Genomic DNA, 16,037 nt, shown 5'->3' with positions numbered 1-16,037 from the left:
AACCTCAACTGGGAGTGATATTCAATAACCTGACGACTCTTTTATGGAAGAATTGATCTCTATCTGCCAAATTGCTTGCTTGTTTGCGAAGTGAGTTGCCACCATACAGTGAGTGCGCTTCTCTCTCCAAATATGAGGTGTACGCTCTTTTTGTGCCGGCGTGTGGTGCTCAGGGAAGCCCATTTGGACTTGAGCAACACCAGGAGGGACTCTTTAAGAAGCGTCATTGGATTAGCCGGGGAGCATCTGCCTTTAGTCGGCCGGCAAACACCTCGAGAGGTGCACCTCATGCGCTCGCCTTCATGGTGCGACTTCATCGCTTCAGGCTCTAAAGGATGAAGCATGTGAAAATCGCGCAATTGCCGTTGATCTTTGCTTTCTTGCACGTCTGCTTGGGTAAGTTCATTGTCATAATTAACAAGTGTGCGTGTACCGTTGGTTGAGGAAGGGAGGAAGCTGTAAGCAGGGGTATCGACCTCATTTTCCCCTCAGAGGGCTGTGATGACTGGGAAAATCCTAAAAATGTAGAATTACCTCATCATGCTATTACGCTGACAGAATTGCCCCTGCATTACATTGCATTTGTGTATAGCTTTAACAACCAATTGAATTTGAAATCAGAAGTCATGGAAAATAGTAACAACTCTAAATATAAATACTATTGTTCAAATTTATCATCAGAAGGGTTTGGTGAAAAAAAAGAGAGAGAGAGAGAGAGCAGCACAAAAAATGATTGAACGGGTCAGCTCGGGCCCCGCAGGCCTTGTGTTGGACACCTTTGTTAGAGATATGGGGTTGATTTGATTTGACTTGTTTCATTTATGGATTCAGGCTCAACACTGCCTTGAAATTGCAATCTAAAAGTATTTATGCACAAAAAGAGAGGAGTAGCGCGAGTCGCCTGGAAAAACAACGAAGAATATTCTTCCCCTGCATGCGCCACATTTCAGGCATTAAGTCCACCCAAAAAAGTGACTTTGTGGTCGCGAGTAGCAAAGATGGTTTGGGGAAACGCAGTAAAAGTATGCATTTTATTTCCGACATGGGAGTGGCGTAAAAGCGAAAGATGGCAGAAATATCAATAAAGTGTAACAATTGTGCTCAAGCACCGTTGCCAAGTAGTTGACACATTTCTTCATATCGCACTTTAAAAAAAAAAAAGTAATTCTGCTCCATCCTTTTTTTCTCGTACGTCCTCCAGCGCAGGCAGACTTTGCCCCGAATTTCTTCGACAATGGACCGTATAGCGGCAACGGCAACATGGCGCTCTTCAGCCTCTCGGAGGACACGCCCGTCGGTGAGATTGTCTCGTGACGTTCGTCAGACACGCAGCAGATGTCGCGTGGCACACAACACGCTATCACGCTACGTTTGCCACCTGCTTGCTTATTTGAGGGCTCCCCTTCATACCTTCGGTTGCAGGAGGCCTACAATACTTAAAAGACTTTTGTCACGTGACTTGGCTCGAAGCAGACTTAAGTCACCACTTTTAGGACTTGAGAAAGATTGGATTGATGTATTTATGGTTAGGCTGGTTTCTAGTTATTGGGATTCATAACAACACCGCGTGTCCTACCGTGATCCTGTAGCCAATCACATTGCAGCGGGGCATGTCCTGCCTCCGACACGAGGGGGAGTCTTAATAATGCATCCCCTACCACATTCCGACATATTATATTGTATTCATTGGTGAAATCTGCAACAGCTGACTTTTTGGATCTGCAAGGAGCCTTTCTAAAAAACCAAAGAGTTTGGCACGAAAGTCACGTTGCTTTATAAATAGAAAGGATGTAAAAGGAATGCATGACTTTTCTAGGCACACGAATTTACTGCCTTAACGGCAGCGACCCTGAGGGCCAGGAGGTGAGCTACGGCGTGTCCTTTGACCCAGGTTTCAAGGAGTACTTCGCTGTTAACCCCAAAACGGGGAATATTACCTTAGTGCAAAAGCTGGATCGAGAGGTGAGTATCGGGATGGTTCCAATGAAGAGTTCAGAATACAGAAAGAATCTAACTTTGTGTTCCGTCTCTGCTCAGAAAGAGGACTCCTTTGATGTCATGGTGAGCATCACTGATGGGAGAAGCAAGGTAACACTCTTCTCTACGTAGGAAGTCTCTGCTACCTCGTTATTTGTTGCAAAGAATCCAGAAGTCCGCTTTGTGTGGCATCTTGGTGCCAAGGAACTCAATTGAAGTGAGTTGAGGCGCTTCATTGAGACATTCGTAAACGTACTCCGAGCACACTCGTGCGGAAGCTGCTGTCAGCCACAGCTCACGCCCGGACGCTCGACACGATGATGTCACGCTGCACCCCGACAAGTCACGCCTCTTAAAGGCAAATGCTTGTACAGAATTGTCTACACGTTATGCTTGTAGGTTTTGTTTGTTTTTGTTTGCAATGTGTTTCAAAAGTGTTTTCAGAAGTTGAAATGTGTTTAAAGCGTATGAGAGGTGTAAAACCATAAAAAGATTTGATATGGTCTTGCTCCATGGCGGATTTTCACCTTTCACCACCGTACTTGGGCTGCGTGCGAAGTTTCACTGGCTGTGCTGACCGCGAGGAATTGTGATGCGAACAATCAAACGAAAATTTGGGCTCGAGGCTTTTGCACTTTTCTGCATTCGGCAAATGATCTCAATACCCGAATATGCTTTGATGCAATGGGCTCCCCTCCTTTCAGGTTGTGGAACGAGTGACAATATTTGTGATGGACACAAACGACGAGAAACCCGAATTCCAAAACATGCCGGCCATCATTGACGTCCTTGAGGTACGGGAGACAGATAGATCGATACATAGATGGATACATAGATGGATTCTTTTTTTCAATTTGTATCTTCATTTTCTCTCTCTCTCTCTCTCTCTGTCTCTCTGTTCAATTCTTACGTGTGTGCTCATTGTAGACCACAGAGTCCGGACACAGCATCTTCAAAGCGGAGGCTTTGGACAAAGACACGGGTTCGGGGGGATCGCTCACCTATTACCTGCTGGTAATTGCCACTAATCTCCCCTCACATTTTGACACCCCCACGGCATGTTTCCACTCTCGTTTTAATGGTTTTTCTATCATCAAATGATGCATGCGATGACCGCCCCAGATGCGGTGGGCAATGATTTGCTCCGTGTCATAGCGAGCGTTGTGAGGATTAACGTCACAATTTCATTTGGCGAGCGAATGGCCGTCCGATGTTAGTGTGCACTTTGGGGCTTTTAAGAGCATCTGGCCCGCGGTGGCGAGGACCGGCGAGACGGCGCACATCTGGGCACGGACAGCTTTCACCTGCATAAATAGAGCATATGGGCTTCTTGCATCCAGATGGAGAACGAGAAACGCATTTCCATCCGGCCGTGCTCGCTCACGTGAGAGCTCGTAATTGGGTTTCTTTCGACTGAGAGGCTTTCGCTCATCTGACCTTGTTTGACTCAATGTTCTTTTTCCCTTCTTTAATGTTTAAATCCCGCTTTTATTGTGCTCTCCGTTGCAGAACACTCAGTCCGCTTTATTTGCCATTGACAGACACAGTGGAGTCATTCGCATCAAGCGTGAGGAAACGCTGGACTACGAGAAAACAAAGACGCATTTTGTCATTGTGGTCGCGAAGGTATAACGTTTTGATGTTCAGAGAGAAAAGCTGTCAATTTAGTTGGAACCAGTGACAGCCTAGATTATCGTTATTATTATTATTATTATTATTATCAGTTACACCGTATGGGTTGAAGCAATTCGTCGAATAATTGACTTTTAACATTTGGAGTCAACTTCATCGCCGATCCAGCAGACTCTCGACTCTGCGCTTGTCGTCGCTCCGCGTTTAGCTCCCGACCACATCGCACATGTGCAACTTTAGAAGCAAAGTCTTTGGGTAAAGATATTTGGGATCAAACACAGATGAACCAAACAACTTCATGACAAAATATTTATTCTGCTTATATAAAGATACGGTACAGTACAGTACATTTATTTTGAAAATATTTGTAGTTTATTATTTTGTTATTATATATATTTGTTTTTATTTGTGGATTACTGGCCACTATTTTGCTGAAATATAGTTTTATTTGTATTAATATAGTAATATTATTGTAATAATATTATTATTTCCGTAACTTTAACAATATTGCCCTCCATTTAAAAAAAAAAAAAAAAAACGAATGTCTTTTTGTAAGCACATTTGCACTTTGACACATTTCATCGAGGTTATTATTAGCGGTTGTTTTTGTATTGCATCCACATCCATCATAGTTGATCAAATCATTAGTGTACTGTACTGTTGAGTGTACTGTACTGTGACTGCTTGTGTAATTTCCGGCAGAGGACCATTTCAGGAATCTATAAGAAACTCAACAACTTGACATGACTTTTTTTTGCAGGATGGTGGAGGCACCTTTAACGGCAAAGAGCAGTTTTTGTCGTCCTCCGCTACCCTGACAATTAACGTAATAGACGCACAAGACACGCCGCCGTCGTTTATCGGGACACCTTACTTCGGCTACGTGTATGAAGTTTCACTGCCTGTGAGTGTCTGCTTGCCCTATTCAGCGCTCAAATGTACACATCGTTGCCACTTTGCATTTTTTGTAGCGAAATTCATGAAAATAACTGCGATATTTTGTGTATCTTTTCCGAGGGGTCTGAAATATTCACTGTTGCAGCCAAAGACGGCGATGTGGGAAATCCAAATCCAATTCGTTATTCGTTTGAAGAAGGTGAGCATGCGAAAAATGTGTCCCACGTCTGTTGCCACTCTTGTCCGCAGCTTTTTTTCATTTGAAGGTGACGATGGAGTTTTTAGCATCAACGAGACCACTGGTCGGATCACCCTGCTCTCAAGTCCCATGTTTCTAAAGCGAGAAATCTTTAACATTAAAGTCAAAGTAAGTACTCAGAAATATGTAAGTGACATAAGCAGGAGCGATATTAGCAGTCATTGTCACTAATTCTTATCCTTAAATGTGCATTTGCAGGCGTGAACGGCGGCATTAGCAGGCGACGACTGTACACAAACGAACAATACTACGCACATGTCGTCAATGTAGGGCGGAATTTTCAGGAAATTAACAAAAAAACTACCATCTTGCAACCTTATATTGCTATCATATATATATATATATATATATATATATATAATCCTGTTCCATTGCTAATTTCATTTGCTAAAAATAAAAATCGCTAATGTATCATGCTGTCATTGATTAAAATGGTATGGACATGTCACCCTCTGCACTCCAATGAAGTATTACAGCTATCCATTTTAAAAAAAACAGGCTTACTCAAATGTATCTAACTATTTTTAAAAAACAGCAATTTTAGACTCAATCTTGAGGCAACATCATGTCACACGGCCCCCGCAGACAGTGTCCAAGAGAGTTCATAGATTTGTTCTCAAGCTATTTTCAACACTTTAAATAGGTATGTCATGCGTAAAAATAACAGACAATGTGGGGACAGACCAGTAGCATCGATTTGTGAAAAAATATGAAATTGACCATATTTGGATATAAGCGGTTTCCACCCGATTGCGTTGATATGCAGTTACATTAACTATCAATAGTTGAGATAACATGTCCCTCTTCAAACAGAAAATAAAGGTAATATTCTTTTCTCATGCTGCATATTGATTGAGGATTTAATTTTTTTGTTTCAAAATGGCCTAATTTGGACCCAGGCATCTGAAATAAGTCCCAACGGCCGTCTACTGGACTACGGCGAGACCACAGTGATGATCCGCGTGGTTGACCTGAACAACAATCCGCCGACTTTCTACGGCGAAAACGGCACCCAAAGCACCTTTGAGCTGACCATGTACGAGCATCCCCCAGAAGGGGAGATACTGCGGGGGCTTAAAATCGCTGTCAACGACTCCGATCAGGTGAGCGCACCAAAGCAAAGGAACAGCGATGTTGCGTAACACTCCACATGTTCACATTTCACCATTTCACTAATGAGAAACGGGATGAACCGACGTGGTGACCCTCATGGCTATGCGATGCCTTTGAGCTGCCATTATCACCCACGATCCTGTTCAAGGACACAAATTAAAAGGCAAAAGTGCCTTTTGTCAGCTTACGCCAGACTCGCTGGGATTCCAGGTACTTGCGTGAGCCGCATTCAAATGTGATACATAGAACAGAACAGAGATGTACTCACTTTGGTAAGATGTATTAGCAAAACTTGGATGGCGTTGACTGAAATTCTATTCATTGTTTCCTGTTTTGCCATTAATAGTACTATACAATGCTTTTAGTCTGTTTATTATATGGATTACATTCCCACATATAGTGGATAAGGATGTTTATTTACTGACCGGGGGGGCCTTTTTTTTTTGTAGTCCTCGGAGGTTCACGCCCCCGCTGCATTATGATTGGCTGCTGCATCCAGGCAGGACACGCCCTACCCCAACCAGGGCAGGCTATGCAGAAGAAACAAAATGGCCATTCCAAATATGTATCTCATCTGAAGGAAAAAATAATGTTTGTTACGGATGGGTAGATTAGGGTTAGGGTTAGGGTTAGGGTTAGGGTTCCACCACACCAAAGTTCAATACTGCCCTTCCAGCCTGAATGCAGTAGGGTATGTATGTCCTCCTTGGATGCAGCGGCCAATCACATTGCAGCGGGGCGTGTCCCGCCTAGACCTCAAGCGGGATTCATAATAACGCGCCGGAGATGGTGACACGACAACAGTTGCCTTTCTCTGTACCTTGGACTTACATTGTAAGAAAAATGAATGACGGTTAATGGAACTGCCGCAACAGTATGGCTACTTTGCAGTAGCATGTTTACATCATCCGCAAATACTAGTTTACGGTGCTACTAGAGAAGCATAGATGTCAACAATATTCTACAGTGTACACAAACAACACCAGTGTACATTCCTTGAAAACCGGTTGTACTATCTGGTATTTGGAGGGCTATTTTTCCCACTGGACGTATGTGTGTTATTGCCATTGCTATTATTCTCATATAATATGAAGGGAAAAGACTATATCGAGATATATATCGCTTTCGGTATACAAAAAAAATGACCTGTATCGGAATGACTTACTTGTACTTTTAGGGGGCCAATGCAAAATTCAACTTGAGGCTCATTGGGCCTGGAAGAATGCTGCGGGTGGTCCCACAGACAGTACTGAACGAGGCCCAAGTCACAATTCTTGTGGAGGACTCGGCAGCCATGGATTACGAGAAGCATCACTTCCTCACGTACAAGGTGTGGCCGTTCGTAAAGATAAAGCGCCATTTTCCCCTGCCCTAGCCACTGTCATTGAAAGAGTTTTGTTTCTTTCAGCTACTTGCTGTTGAGATCGATACGCCGGAGAGGTTCAGCTCCACGGCCGACATCATCATCCATCTCCTGGACACTAATGACAACGCGCCGAAATTCTCCTCCGACTACTACATCGCCAGAATTCCGGAGAATTCACCTGGCGGCTCGAACGTTGTGTCCGTCCAGGTGAGTTGGCCGTCATCCCTTCTAAAAATAGACCCACATCGGCGTACGTCACTGCGAGCTCAAGAGGAATGCTCGATTGGAACAAAATGCCAGAAAGGGATTTTAATTCCCTAAATGTAGACTTTTGGTGCTGAGTTAGGGATAATATGTGAAAACATGTAGATAAAAGCTAGGCGAGGGAAGCTGCCAGATGGCTATCACTTTCATTTTGTTGTGTAACACCAAATTCCCATTTTTTTTTTGTAAGCTCTACAAAATATGCGCAGACATACTGTGTTCTGAACAAATTCAAGGTCATGTTAGCTCTTCGCGAACGTTATCGCAACAGCGCCCAGCTGATTGATTCAAGGCAGAGAAGGGCACCGATTTTGCGACTTTTGACATCCAGTCGTCCTTCACGTGATCGCCGCGCGGGCTCAGACGGGTGCTCGTAAATCCTCCCGTTGCGTGAACGCCAGCAAAGGCTCGCTGCCTTGATCCCAGGCAATTTCAATCAGATAAAAGAACAGCCGACAAGTGACCTTGCACACACGGAGACAGTGAACAGGCCTCACTGATGCAACAGATTAGCCGATGACATGATGATGTGATGATGGCGTCGAACAGGCGCTCTTTTTATAACCGTAACATCGTGTCCCCGACCCGTCGACACCACTTCATTTTCGGATCTTTCTGCAGAAACAAAATACAGCAGTATCTTGATCTTGATTCGTTCTCTGGCCAAACTGAAGTTAGACGCATATCAAACCATTTTCCCCCCATTAAAACTGTATACAATTCCATAAAGCTGGTTCCGTGTTTTTAATGAAGAAAAATAACAATCACTGGCCACCAAATGGTGACCATTTGTTCTTGTAATTAAGTGTATTTACTTCCCATTTCTCAACTTAACGACACAAATGTAATTCTTTATAAAAACGTCAATCGTAAAATATCATTTTATATCACAAACGTAGCGACGTAGAGCACCAGAATTGCCCAGATTCTTTTTCCTGGTCACGTCACACCTTGTTGCTAGGCAGAATTTGGAGACCACAATCCTTTGTGCAAAGGCGAGGTCAATTAATTTGACTTATTGTATTCAATCCCTCTGGGGAACTACAAAAAAAACAAAGTAAGGACTATGAAATGTATTGAATCACTACTCTGTATCGACTATAAAATATTGAAATGAAGACAAAAACGGCACCAGCCTTACAAAATGAATACTAATAGATAGCATCTTACATTTTACAGAAACTCTCAAATCTGATTAATTTCTAAATGCTGTAGATTATTGTCTGACCAGTTCCAGAAATGTTCGATGGATTCTCCCAATAGGTGGCATATATATGCATGGTCAGCCACTATTATAGTCCTCAATTATTTTCTTGATTTGGCATATATAATTGGGTATTACCTCATCTTTCCACAGTTCGGCACATTTTCTGAAAAGTATTTGTTTTTAAATTGAGAACAGTATATCATAATAATAATATAATAATCAATAAATAAATAATGATCTGGTCCACCAATATTAGAGGCCCATAAAGCAAGTAATCCCGTGTAACCCTGACAACGACAGTAACAGCATTCTCCTGATGACAAACCAGTGTAGCTCTAAAATTTTAGAATTGCTATTGCATCGTAAAAAAAAAAAAAAAAAATGACATATTATTGTTTTCCCGTGTTTTCTTTTCTGATCTTTAGGCGATAGACCCGGACTCAGGACCATGGGGTGACGTGGCATATTCTATCTATGGGTCTGGGGCTGACTTGTGAGTATATTAAGAACGTAATTCGTCACTGCTTTTTGGGCACTGCAGAAATAAAACGTTCTACGCTGTACAGTTTACACATAATATAATATCTTTGCTCGTGGGCGCAACACACTGCATCCGATGATCACTGCAGATCAGAACTGAAGATTTCCTGGTATTGTCCCTCGTCTCGACTTTAATAGATTTCCTGTACACGCCAATATTTATAACTCCAGAGAATCCAGGTTCAGGTGGGGTCACTTTTCCCTCCGGATGTCAGGGTGTAATCCCAGCCTCCATCTTGCAGAGACAATAACAATAGTTGAAATGTTTGCTTCAGTGGCATTTCTGTGAGCGTCTGTTACTACTGAGCGCATGCCGCAGTCTTTTTGATGAGTATAAATGTGACGAGTACAATCCTAAAGAACTTACTGCTTGACTGTAAATGTCTTGTGGAAGACTTGAGCGTGGATGAGATCATGAAATCTTTGCTCCCCTGTTGCTTGCCCTTGTTAATCCTATAATAGGATTGGCGGTGAAAATAGATTGTTTACTTCTAACAAGCGCGCGCTCTGCCAAAGTCACCCGAGAGTAACTGCACACGTCCACCTCACTCAAAATCTGCAGCGTTACTTTACTGATCCTTGTCAGGGCTGGAACATTGTTTTGAACAAATGCACCCTTTTGACCTTTGGAACAAATAAGACAGTCCACCTTAGCTCTATCAACAAACTTGGGTCAGATTTGTCTTTTTTTGTTTGTTTTTTCAAATCTACTGAATCCTTGCTTTCAATATCACTACGAGTTTTTTTTTTTTTTTTTTATGTTTTGTGGGTCAAGTTCTCAAGATGAACCCATACAATACTCAGCAACGTCAGCCATCTTGTGTTAGAAATCAGTCAAAATCCAGATGTATTTTGTCCCCACATGAAAATCTTGTCGCAGCGAGTGGAGACTTGTAACATTTATTTCTGCGCTCTCACAACAACAAGGCAGTAGATGTCAATGAAGCGTTATTAAGACTTAAGAGTCCCACTCTCGTTCTAGGCAGGACACACCCTCGCTACGTTTATCATGGCTACGATTCGGGCTAAGTTCAGGGTAAAGGGGATTCATAATAACGCCGCCACGCTGAAATCAGATACTTCTTTTCCCACCTGGAAGCAGTAGGGCGTCCTTCCTGGATGCAGCAGCCAATCATACTGCAGCAGCGCATGTCCTGCAGCCAATCATATGCAGAGGGGTGTGTCCTGCCTAGAACTCGAGTGGGATAGTGATGATCGTTATTCTGAGACCAGATCTGAGTTTCTGGTTCGCTTAGACTGATGGATCGACCAATGGATTGATCTATCTATCTATCTATCTATCTATCTATCTATCTATCTATCTATCTATCTATCTATCGAGCTATCCATCGAGCTATCTATCGAGCTAATATATCTATTTGGCAAGCTAGCTAGCGAGCTTATGGTATGACACATGCGAACACACAGGGGAGAAAAATCCTTTTAGTCTCTCATTTTGAGGTAAAAGTTTGACCGTAAAGCCAAACAGGTATGACACGTGAAAACAGAAGTGAAAAACCATTCGCTCGGTCAAAGTTTTGCTCTTGCTATGAAGTGAAATTGACAATTTCCTCCAGCGCAATTGATAATCTCTCCTGACTTTGACAGTCACAAGTTAATAGTAGTTTACACAATTCAAAACTTAACCCGCGACCTGGGAAAGGTTTTTGAATTGTGAAGTCTCCGATTGGCCCGTAAACTCGCTGTAATACAACTCTTTGAATTTAAATTCAGTACGACTGAAACCATTGTGTGTTACCCATGCCCAGGCTCTCAACACCATGGTTGATTAATAGGTTATTGTTCTTGCTTATATCATGTCCCACTCCTCAACTAAGTCTCACAGGAAATATGTTGGATTTTGAAACCACACGGTCCATTTGCAGGTTCTTGATCCAGCCATCCACCGGGATCATCTACACACAACCATGGGCCAGCCTGGATGCAGAGGTGCGGTCCAAGTACAACTTTTACGTCAAGGCAGAGGACTCGGAGGGCAGGTACAGCCTGGCTGAGGTGTTCGTCACCGTGTTGGACCTGAACGACCACCCGCCTGCTTTCAATGATAACTTCCTGGAGAAGACCATGGTGATTGGTGCACCAGTCAAAATAGAGGTGATGGTCCTTGTGTCATATATTTCATGTGCTAAATCAGGGGTGTCCAAAGTCTGTTTTTAAAAGGCGGTGGGGGCAGCGTGAAAAGTGTGGGTGTCGGAAAAGGCCTCCTTGGAGTTTTCTGTACGCGGCCCTCGGAGGAAACAGTTTGGACACCCCTGGCCTAAAAGCTGCACTGTCCAGGAGAGAACATTAACTTTGAAAGCCGTTCCGATGCCAGGCTGTCGACGACGATGCGGAGATACCCAACAACGTGATCGAGTACGCCATCATGAAAGCCGAGCCCGACAACAACATCTTTGACATCGACGCCGACACCGGCGAGATCAACCTCAAGTCGTACATCAAGTCCATGGCCATCATTAAGAACATCACCAACCAGAGGGACTTCACCTGGTCGCTGGTGGTGCAGGCCCGCGACCGAGGCCAGCCGTCGTTCAGCACCACCGCCGTGGTCAAGATCGACATCACCGAAGCAGTGAGTGGCCCCGTTTTTACACAATAGTGCAATCTGAGTCGTGTTGCTTTGCGCAAAGATCACAATCGTCATCAAATGAGTCGAAATATTCTAGGACCATTTCGTCTCTTGGCGCCAGGTATGTCTGGTTGGAAATACATTTAGACAACCACAAGGTTTCAAATGAGCAGTTTGCAGTCCTTTATTTATGTGCATCATAGACATCTTTGGCCAAAGCGCACTGCTGCATAAGTGCATCGTTGATGACTTTGGAACTTAAAGCGCTTTTCTGGTTCGCACCCAAAATGTTTCTTCAATATTTCAGGCCTTGAATTCTATGTTTGGATTTAATAGCATGGCCTACGTAACATCCTCCATCAGACCAATTTGAATGTGGTAGTGTGTTCAAAGACTCTCTTGTGCCACGTTGTCATGTTCTCAGGTCAAATCCAGATTTGTGTCGTACTTCCTGGGACTAAGGAAACGCCCGGGGGCTGTGTTTGGGATTTTCATGACAGCTGTCACCTTCGCCATTTCCCTCACAATCTTCATTTCAACTCTCATATACTGGAACTCTGTGAAAAGGTCCCGTGTCAAACCTCAGGGCAAGATCAGAAAGATTATCAGGAGGCCATGAGTGAAGCTTGCCTGGAACCTTTTGGAACTATTGGATATTTGGTTGATTGTACAGTGAGCTGTGTCTGTAAAAGAGTAAAGGAGCACAATATGACTCAGGATGTTCTCTTTTTCGACAAGCATAGCACCCAAATGATTTGGAATTTCCTTGTTAAATGCTGAATGGTCTCAGCGATGGTTTCCTGGACAACCTCTGATCTTGTCTTGAAATACCAAAGACATTATAATATCCAGACTTAGCGTGTTTGGATTTCAAGTGTATGCGGTGTATTTTTATACTTACGTTACTGTGGCAGCTTATTTAGTTTCTAGATGTTTTAAACGCCTTTGGCCAAATTGGGAGTTTGCATAACTAGAGGGAACACTAGCTGGTTAAAAGGTAACAAATGTGTGACAATGGATGCCCGTTCTCCTTGTGCTCTTTTACAGACCCAACTCAAAGGGGGGCCTTTGGGATCATTTTTAATGCACAATAAAAACAAGCCCTTGCAAATCGTAGGCGGGCTCGCATGCGTCATTAGCTTAATGGTCACGGTCACGGTGTTCGTCTCCACCGTCACCTTCGTACGTAACAAGAAATCCAACCGGGTCCTGCCCAACCGCCGCGTGAGGAGGAGACCGCGCAACCAGCACGCGTGGACCTTCAAGAACCCCTTCAGGAGAGCGGAGAACCCCGAGGAGAAGTTCCAGGCGGAGGAGGAAGATCAGGACGCCAGGAACGTGGCGGAAAACCTCAACCACAACAACAACGTGGGCAACGTGGTCCGGCACTGGCCCCCGCCTCCGCCGCCGCCCAGCGCCCCTTGGCTCCCGCCTCCTCCGCCGCCGCCCTGCGTCCCGGCGGAGAGGAAGTGGGTGGTGCCCACCGTCTCGGCCGCCGTGGCGGCACGGCCCAAGAAGAAGTCGACAACGCAGGACACGGTCAACAAGGCGCTGGTGTCAGAACTCAAAATGAGACTGGAGCAGAAGAGGATACGCAATCACTTATAGTGCTGTGTGCGCACGGATGTGGTCGTGCGGGCGTGTGTGTCTATACGCAGTACTTTTGCAAAAGTCTTAGGCCACCGCAAGCTTTGTTGTTTCGTTGATTGCTATTTATCACACATTATTTGAGTTTTCATCACAAGTTTCTTCTTAACCTTCAAGTTTCAAGCAAGTTCTAGTTGCAAAAAGCAAGGAAGTCACGTGGAGTCGGCCATTTTGCAACGCTACTCCAATGCAAATTGGCGAAACCATGGGCGAGGGCCTTATGCTAAGACTTCAAATCATGGAGATCCAGTTTAAGTCAAGCCGAGTCTCATGAATACCAAGTCAAAGTCATTTCCAGTCTTTTGTAACTTTTAGCCAAGAAAGTCCCAAAGACCTAAAATTGACAACTCAAATTTGACTCTTCGGGTCATGTGACTCGAGTCCACCACGTCTGAATCTCCCGGAATATTCTGGCCTCCTGTTTCCATGCCAGTGTCCAATTGTTAGTCACTAACATGCATGTTAGATTCGGTTCAATGGCCTATTGGTGTCAATGGCCTTGCGACCAGTCCAGGATGTAGACAGGATCCGCCAACCTCAAAGCTTTGAGCCGCGAACTGTGAAGCAGACGTGGTAACCACGACCCACCGCGTTGCCAGGAAGTACATTTCTATAGCATACACACTTCTCAACACTACAACTCCAGTAGTGTTCTAAGTTTGCCTGGTCGTACAATACGAGTGGCCGTTTTTCCAGCCTCCAAACCTTTGTTACTTGTACGTTGCGTCTCTTTTGTCAAGGATTGAAGGCACATTGAGACAAGACTGCATATTTGGATTCCAACCAATCTCCTTTACGGGAAGATTTCACTTGACACCAGCGCTGGCTAAGGAGATCAGCCTGAGCTGGTCCAAAGGAAGGAAACCACAGTGATCCGGTTAAGACCACTTTTAATCCCAAATACTCACCGGTACACAACACAGTTCTGCAAACTGTCTGTTTCTTCTCATTTAAACATGATACTTAATAGTCCTGTGTTATTTCTGTTTTTCGCCAGTAAAGTTGTCCTCAAAAGGCTTCGAAGTCTCTGTGTTTATTTCCATCCTTTCAGATGCTTTAAGGTTAAAATACTCATAAGCGTGAGTGTCCATATCTCACAAAGTCACTTACAGTCTTAGACTGTCGCTTAACACTTCAAGTAATTGGCTTGTTTGTTGGCTCTAGCGCCTCCTTCTGGCAATCTAGAAGAAATGGAGTTTTTGGGATCTTTTTATAAGGGCCCACAGTGCAGGGGACAGATCAACCTGAAACCAAGGGCCACGGGTTTCAGGTTCCTGGACCATTCATCCGTTCATTTTCTTGTGCTTGTCTTCATGATGGTGGCGGGTAAACTGGAGCGTACAAAACTCAGGCCACAAACAGATTTAACACTCACATTTACACCTATGGACAATTTCGAGCAGGGACTTGTCCATTAAGGGCCACATACAGAAAAATGGAAGAGTACCTTGTGCTTAGCAAACATACTAAAAGCAAATAAATGAGCTGCAACAGATGCAACATGGTAGATCGTATTGGAAGAAAATAAAGTATTAGTAAAAAAAAAAAATAATATTTACATTTTTTTTACATTTTTTTTTACAAAATAGTGACATTTTGTAACATTCACATTTCTTAACGTTTTAAATAAAAAATATACGGAGTGAAGAATTTTCATTGAACCTTGATTTACATTTGAATAACGCAAGTTAAAATTAAGTGTGATCCTGAAAATAAATTGAAAATTTTAAATAAAAAACATTGTCTTGCAATTTCGTTTTAAACATTCTAAAAGAATAATGTGGTGTCGAGTAGCATTACGCATTTTTTACAAAATAGTTCACTGTGCTGTGCCACATCTGACCATTTAATTAAAAAAAAAAAAATTAAAAAAAAAACTCTGGCAAAACCTTTCAAACTGAAACAATGAGAGAGGAATTATTTCATCCTTTTCCTTTTTATGCAAAAGTAAACAAGTGGAGGACTTTAGTAGGACAATAAAAATATGCTTAAAAGTGGAGGTGGGGTTATACAACAGTCCTTGTCATGATGTTTTAGGGTTGTTTATTTATTTTAGCAAATATCCGAGCAGATGTTCTGCAAATAAATCACATTTGACTCACGATGCGTCCGATCCCCCGTGCTGCACCACCAGCGTGAGCGCTACCAATTACCAAGTTGCACTCAAAGCGCCCTCTGAGCATTTTGGAGCCAAACATGCAGCGGTGGCATATTTTCAAAATGACATAAAACACGGAATGTGCAGATTACCCTTGCTAATCCAAGAGCCAACTTGTTCATCTTTCTGCAATATTGCAGCGTTGGCTACAAACCAAAGGTTCATCTGACCTCGTCTGGTTTAGCCTGTGCGGAATGAACTTTCGGGTGTATTTTTAAACCGGGCGGCGTGGGCTGAAAATAAAAGGGGAAATCAATCTCGCCATAAAGGAACAAAAATAAATCGATACAATCTAAAGGGAATTGTGTCACAATTTCAATGGCTATTAAAAGCCAAATGGACAAGGAATAATACGACCGTGCATTATGCCGTGTAAGCGGCGGCCAG

The 16,037-nt window shown here is 43.4% G+C and overlaps 1 protein-coding gene across 5 annotated transcripts; it reads left to right on the top strand.

Annotated features, from left to right (window-relative positions):
- Positions 1–202: 202 nt before the first annotated feature.
- Positions 203–14,509, top strand: cdhr1a (cadherin-related family member 1a). Of its 5 annotated transcripts, none has more exons than XM_061790618.1 (17): positions 203–396; positions 1,202–1,297; positions 1,817–1,962; positions 2,038–2,088; positions 2,682–2,771; positions 2,905–2,991; positions 3,487–3,603; positions 4,370–4,513; positions 4,627–4,705; positions 4,773–4,873; positions 5,665–5,868; positions 7,056–7,208; positions 7,287–7,451; positions 9,141–9,208; positions 11,142–11,370; positions 11,591–11,848; positions 12,270–12,961. In XM_061790618.1, the coding sequence occupies exons 1-17, from the start codon at positions 336–338 to the stop codon at positions 12,462–12,464; spliced, it is 2,244 nt and encodes a 747-aa protein (XP_061646602.1). In that variant the 5' UTR covers positions 203–335; the 3' UTR covers positions 12,465–12,961. The 5 variants fall into 5 exon arrangements, with proteins under 5 accessions (XP_061646602.1, XP_061646599.1, XP_061646600.1 ...); XM_061790615.1 differs by having other exon boundaries at positions 207–396; positions 12,893–14,509; XM_061790616.1 differs by lacking the exon at positions 3,487–3,603 and having other exon boundaries at positions 207–396; positions 12,893–14,509.
- Positions 14,510–16,037: the final 1,528 nt, after the last annotated feature.

Source organism: Phyllopteryx taeniolatus, chromosome 11 (assembly GCF_024500385.1).
Source record: "Phyllopteryx taeniolatus isolate TA_2022b chromosome 11, UOR_Ptae_1.2, whole genome shotgun sequence".
NCBI lineage: Eukaryota > Metazoa > Chordata > Actinopteri > Syngnathiformes > Syngnathidae > Phyllopteryx > Phyllopteryx taeniolatus.
The sequence above is the reverse complement of the archived record's forward strand: the minus strand, read 5'-3'. Positions and strand labels throughout refer to the sequence as shown.

What these genes read in the sequence shown, in the direction of transcription:
- cdhr1a (XM_061790615.1), top strand. Translation starts at nt 336, where the DNA reads ATGAAGCATGTGAAAATCGCGCAATTGCCGTTGATCTTTGCTTTCTTG. An exon ending in TATGGGTCTGGGGCTGACTT is followed by an intron (nt 9,209 to 11,141) that starts GTGAGTATATTA and finishes GTCCATTTGCAG; the next exon opens with GTTCTTGATCCAGCCATCCA. An exon ending in AGATCGACATCACCGAAGCA is followed by an intron (nt 11,849 to 12,892) that starts GTGAGTGGCCCC and finishes GCTCTTTTACAG; the next exon opens with ACCCAACTCAAAGGGGGGCC.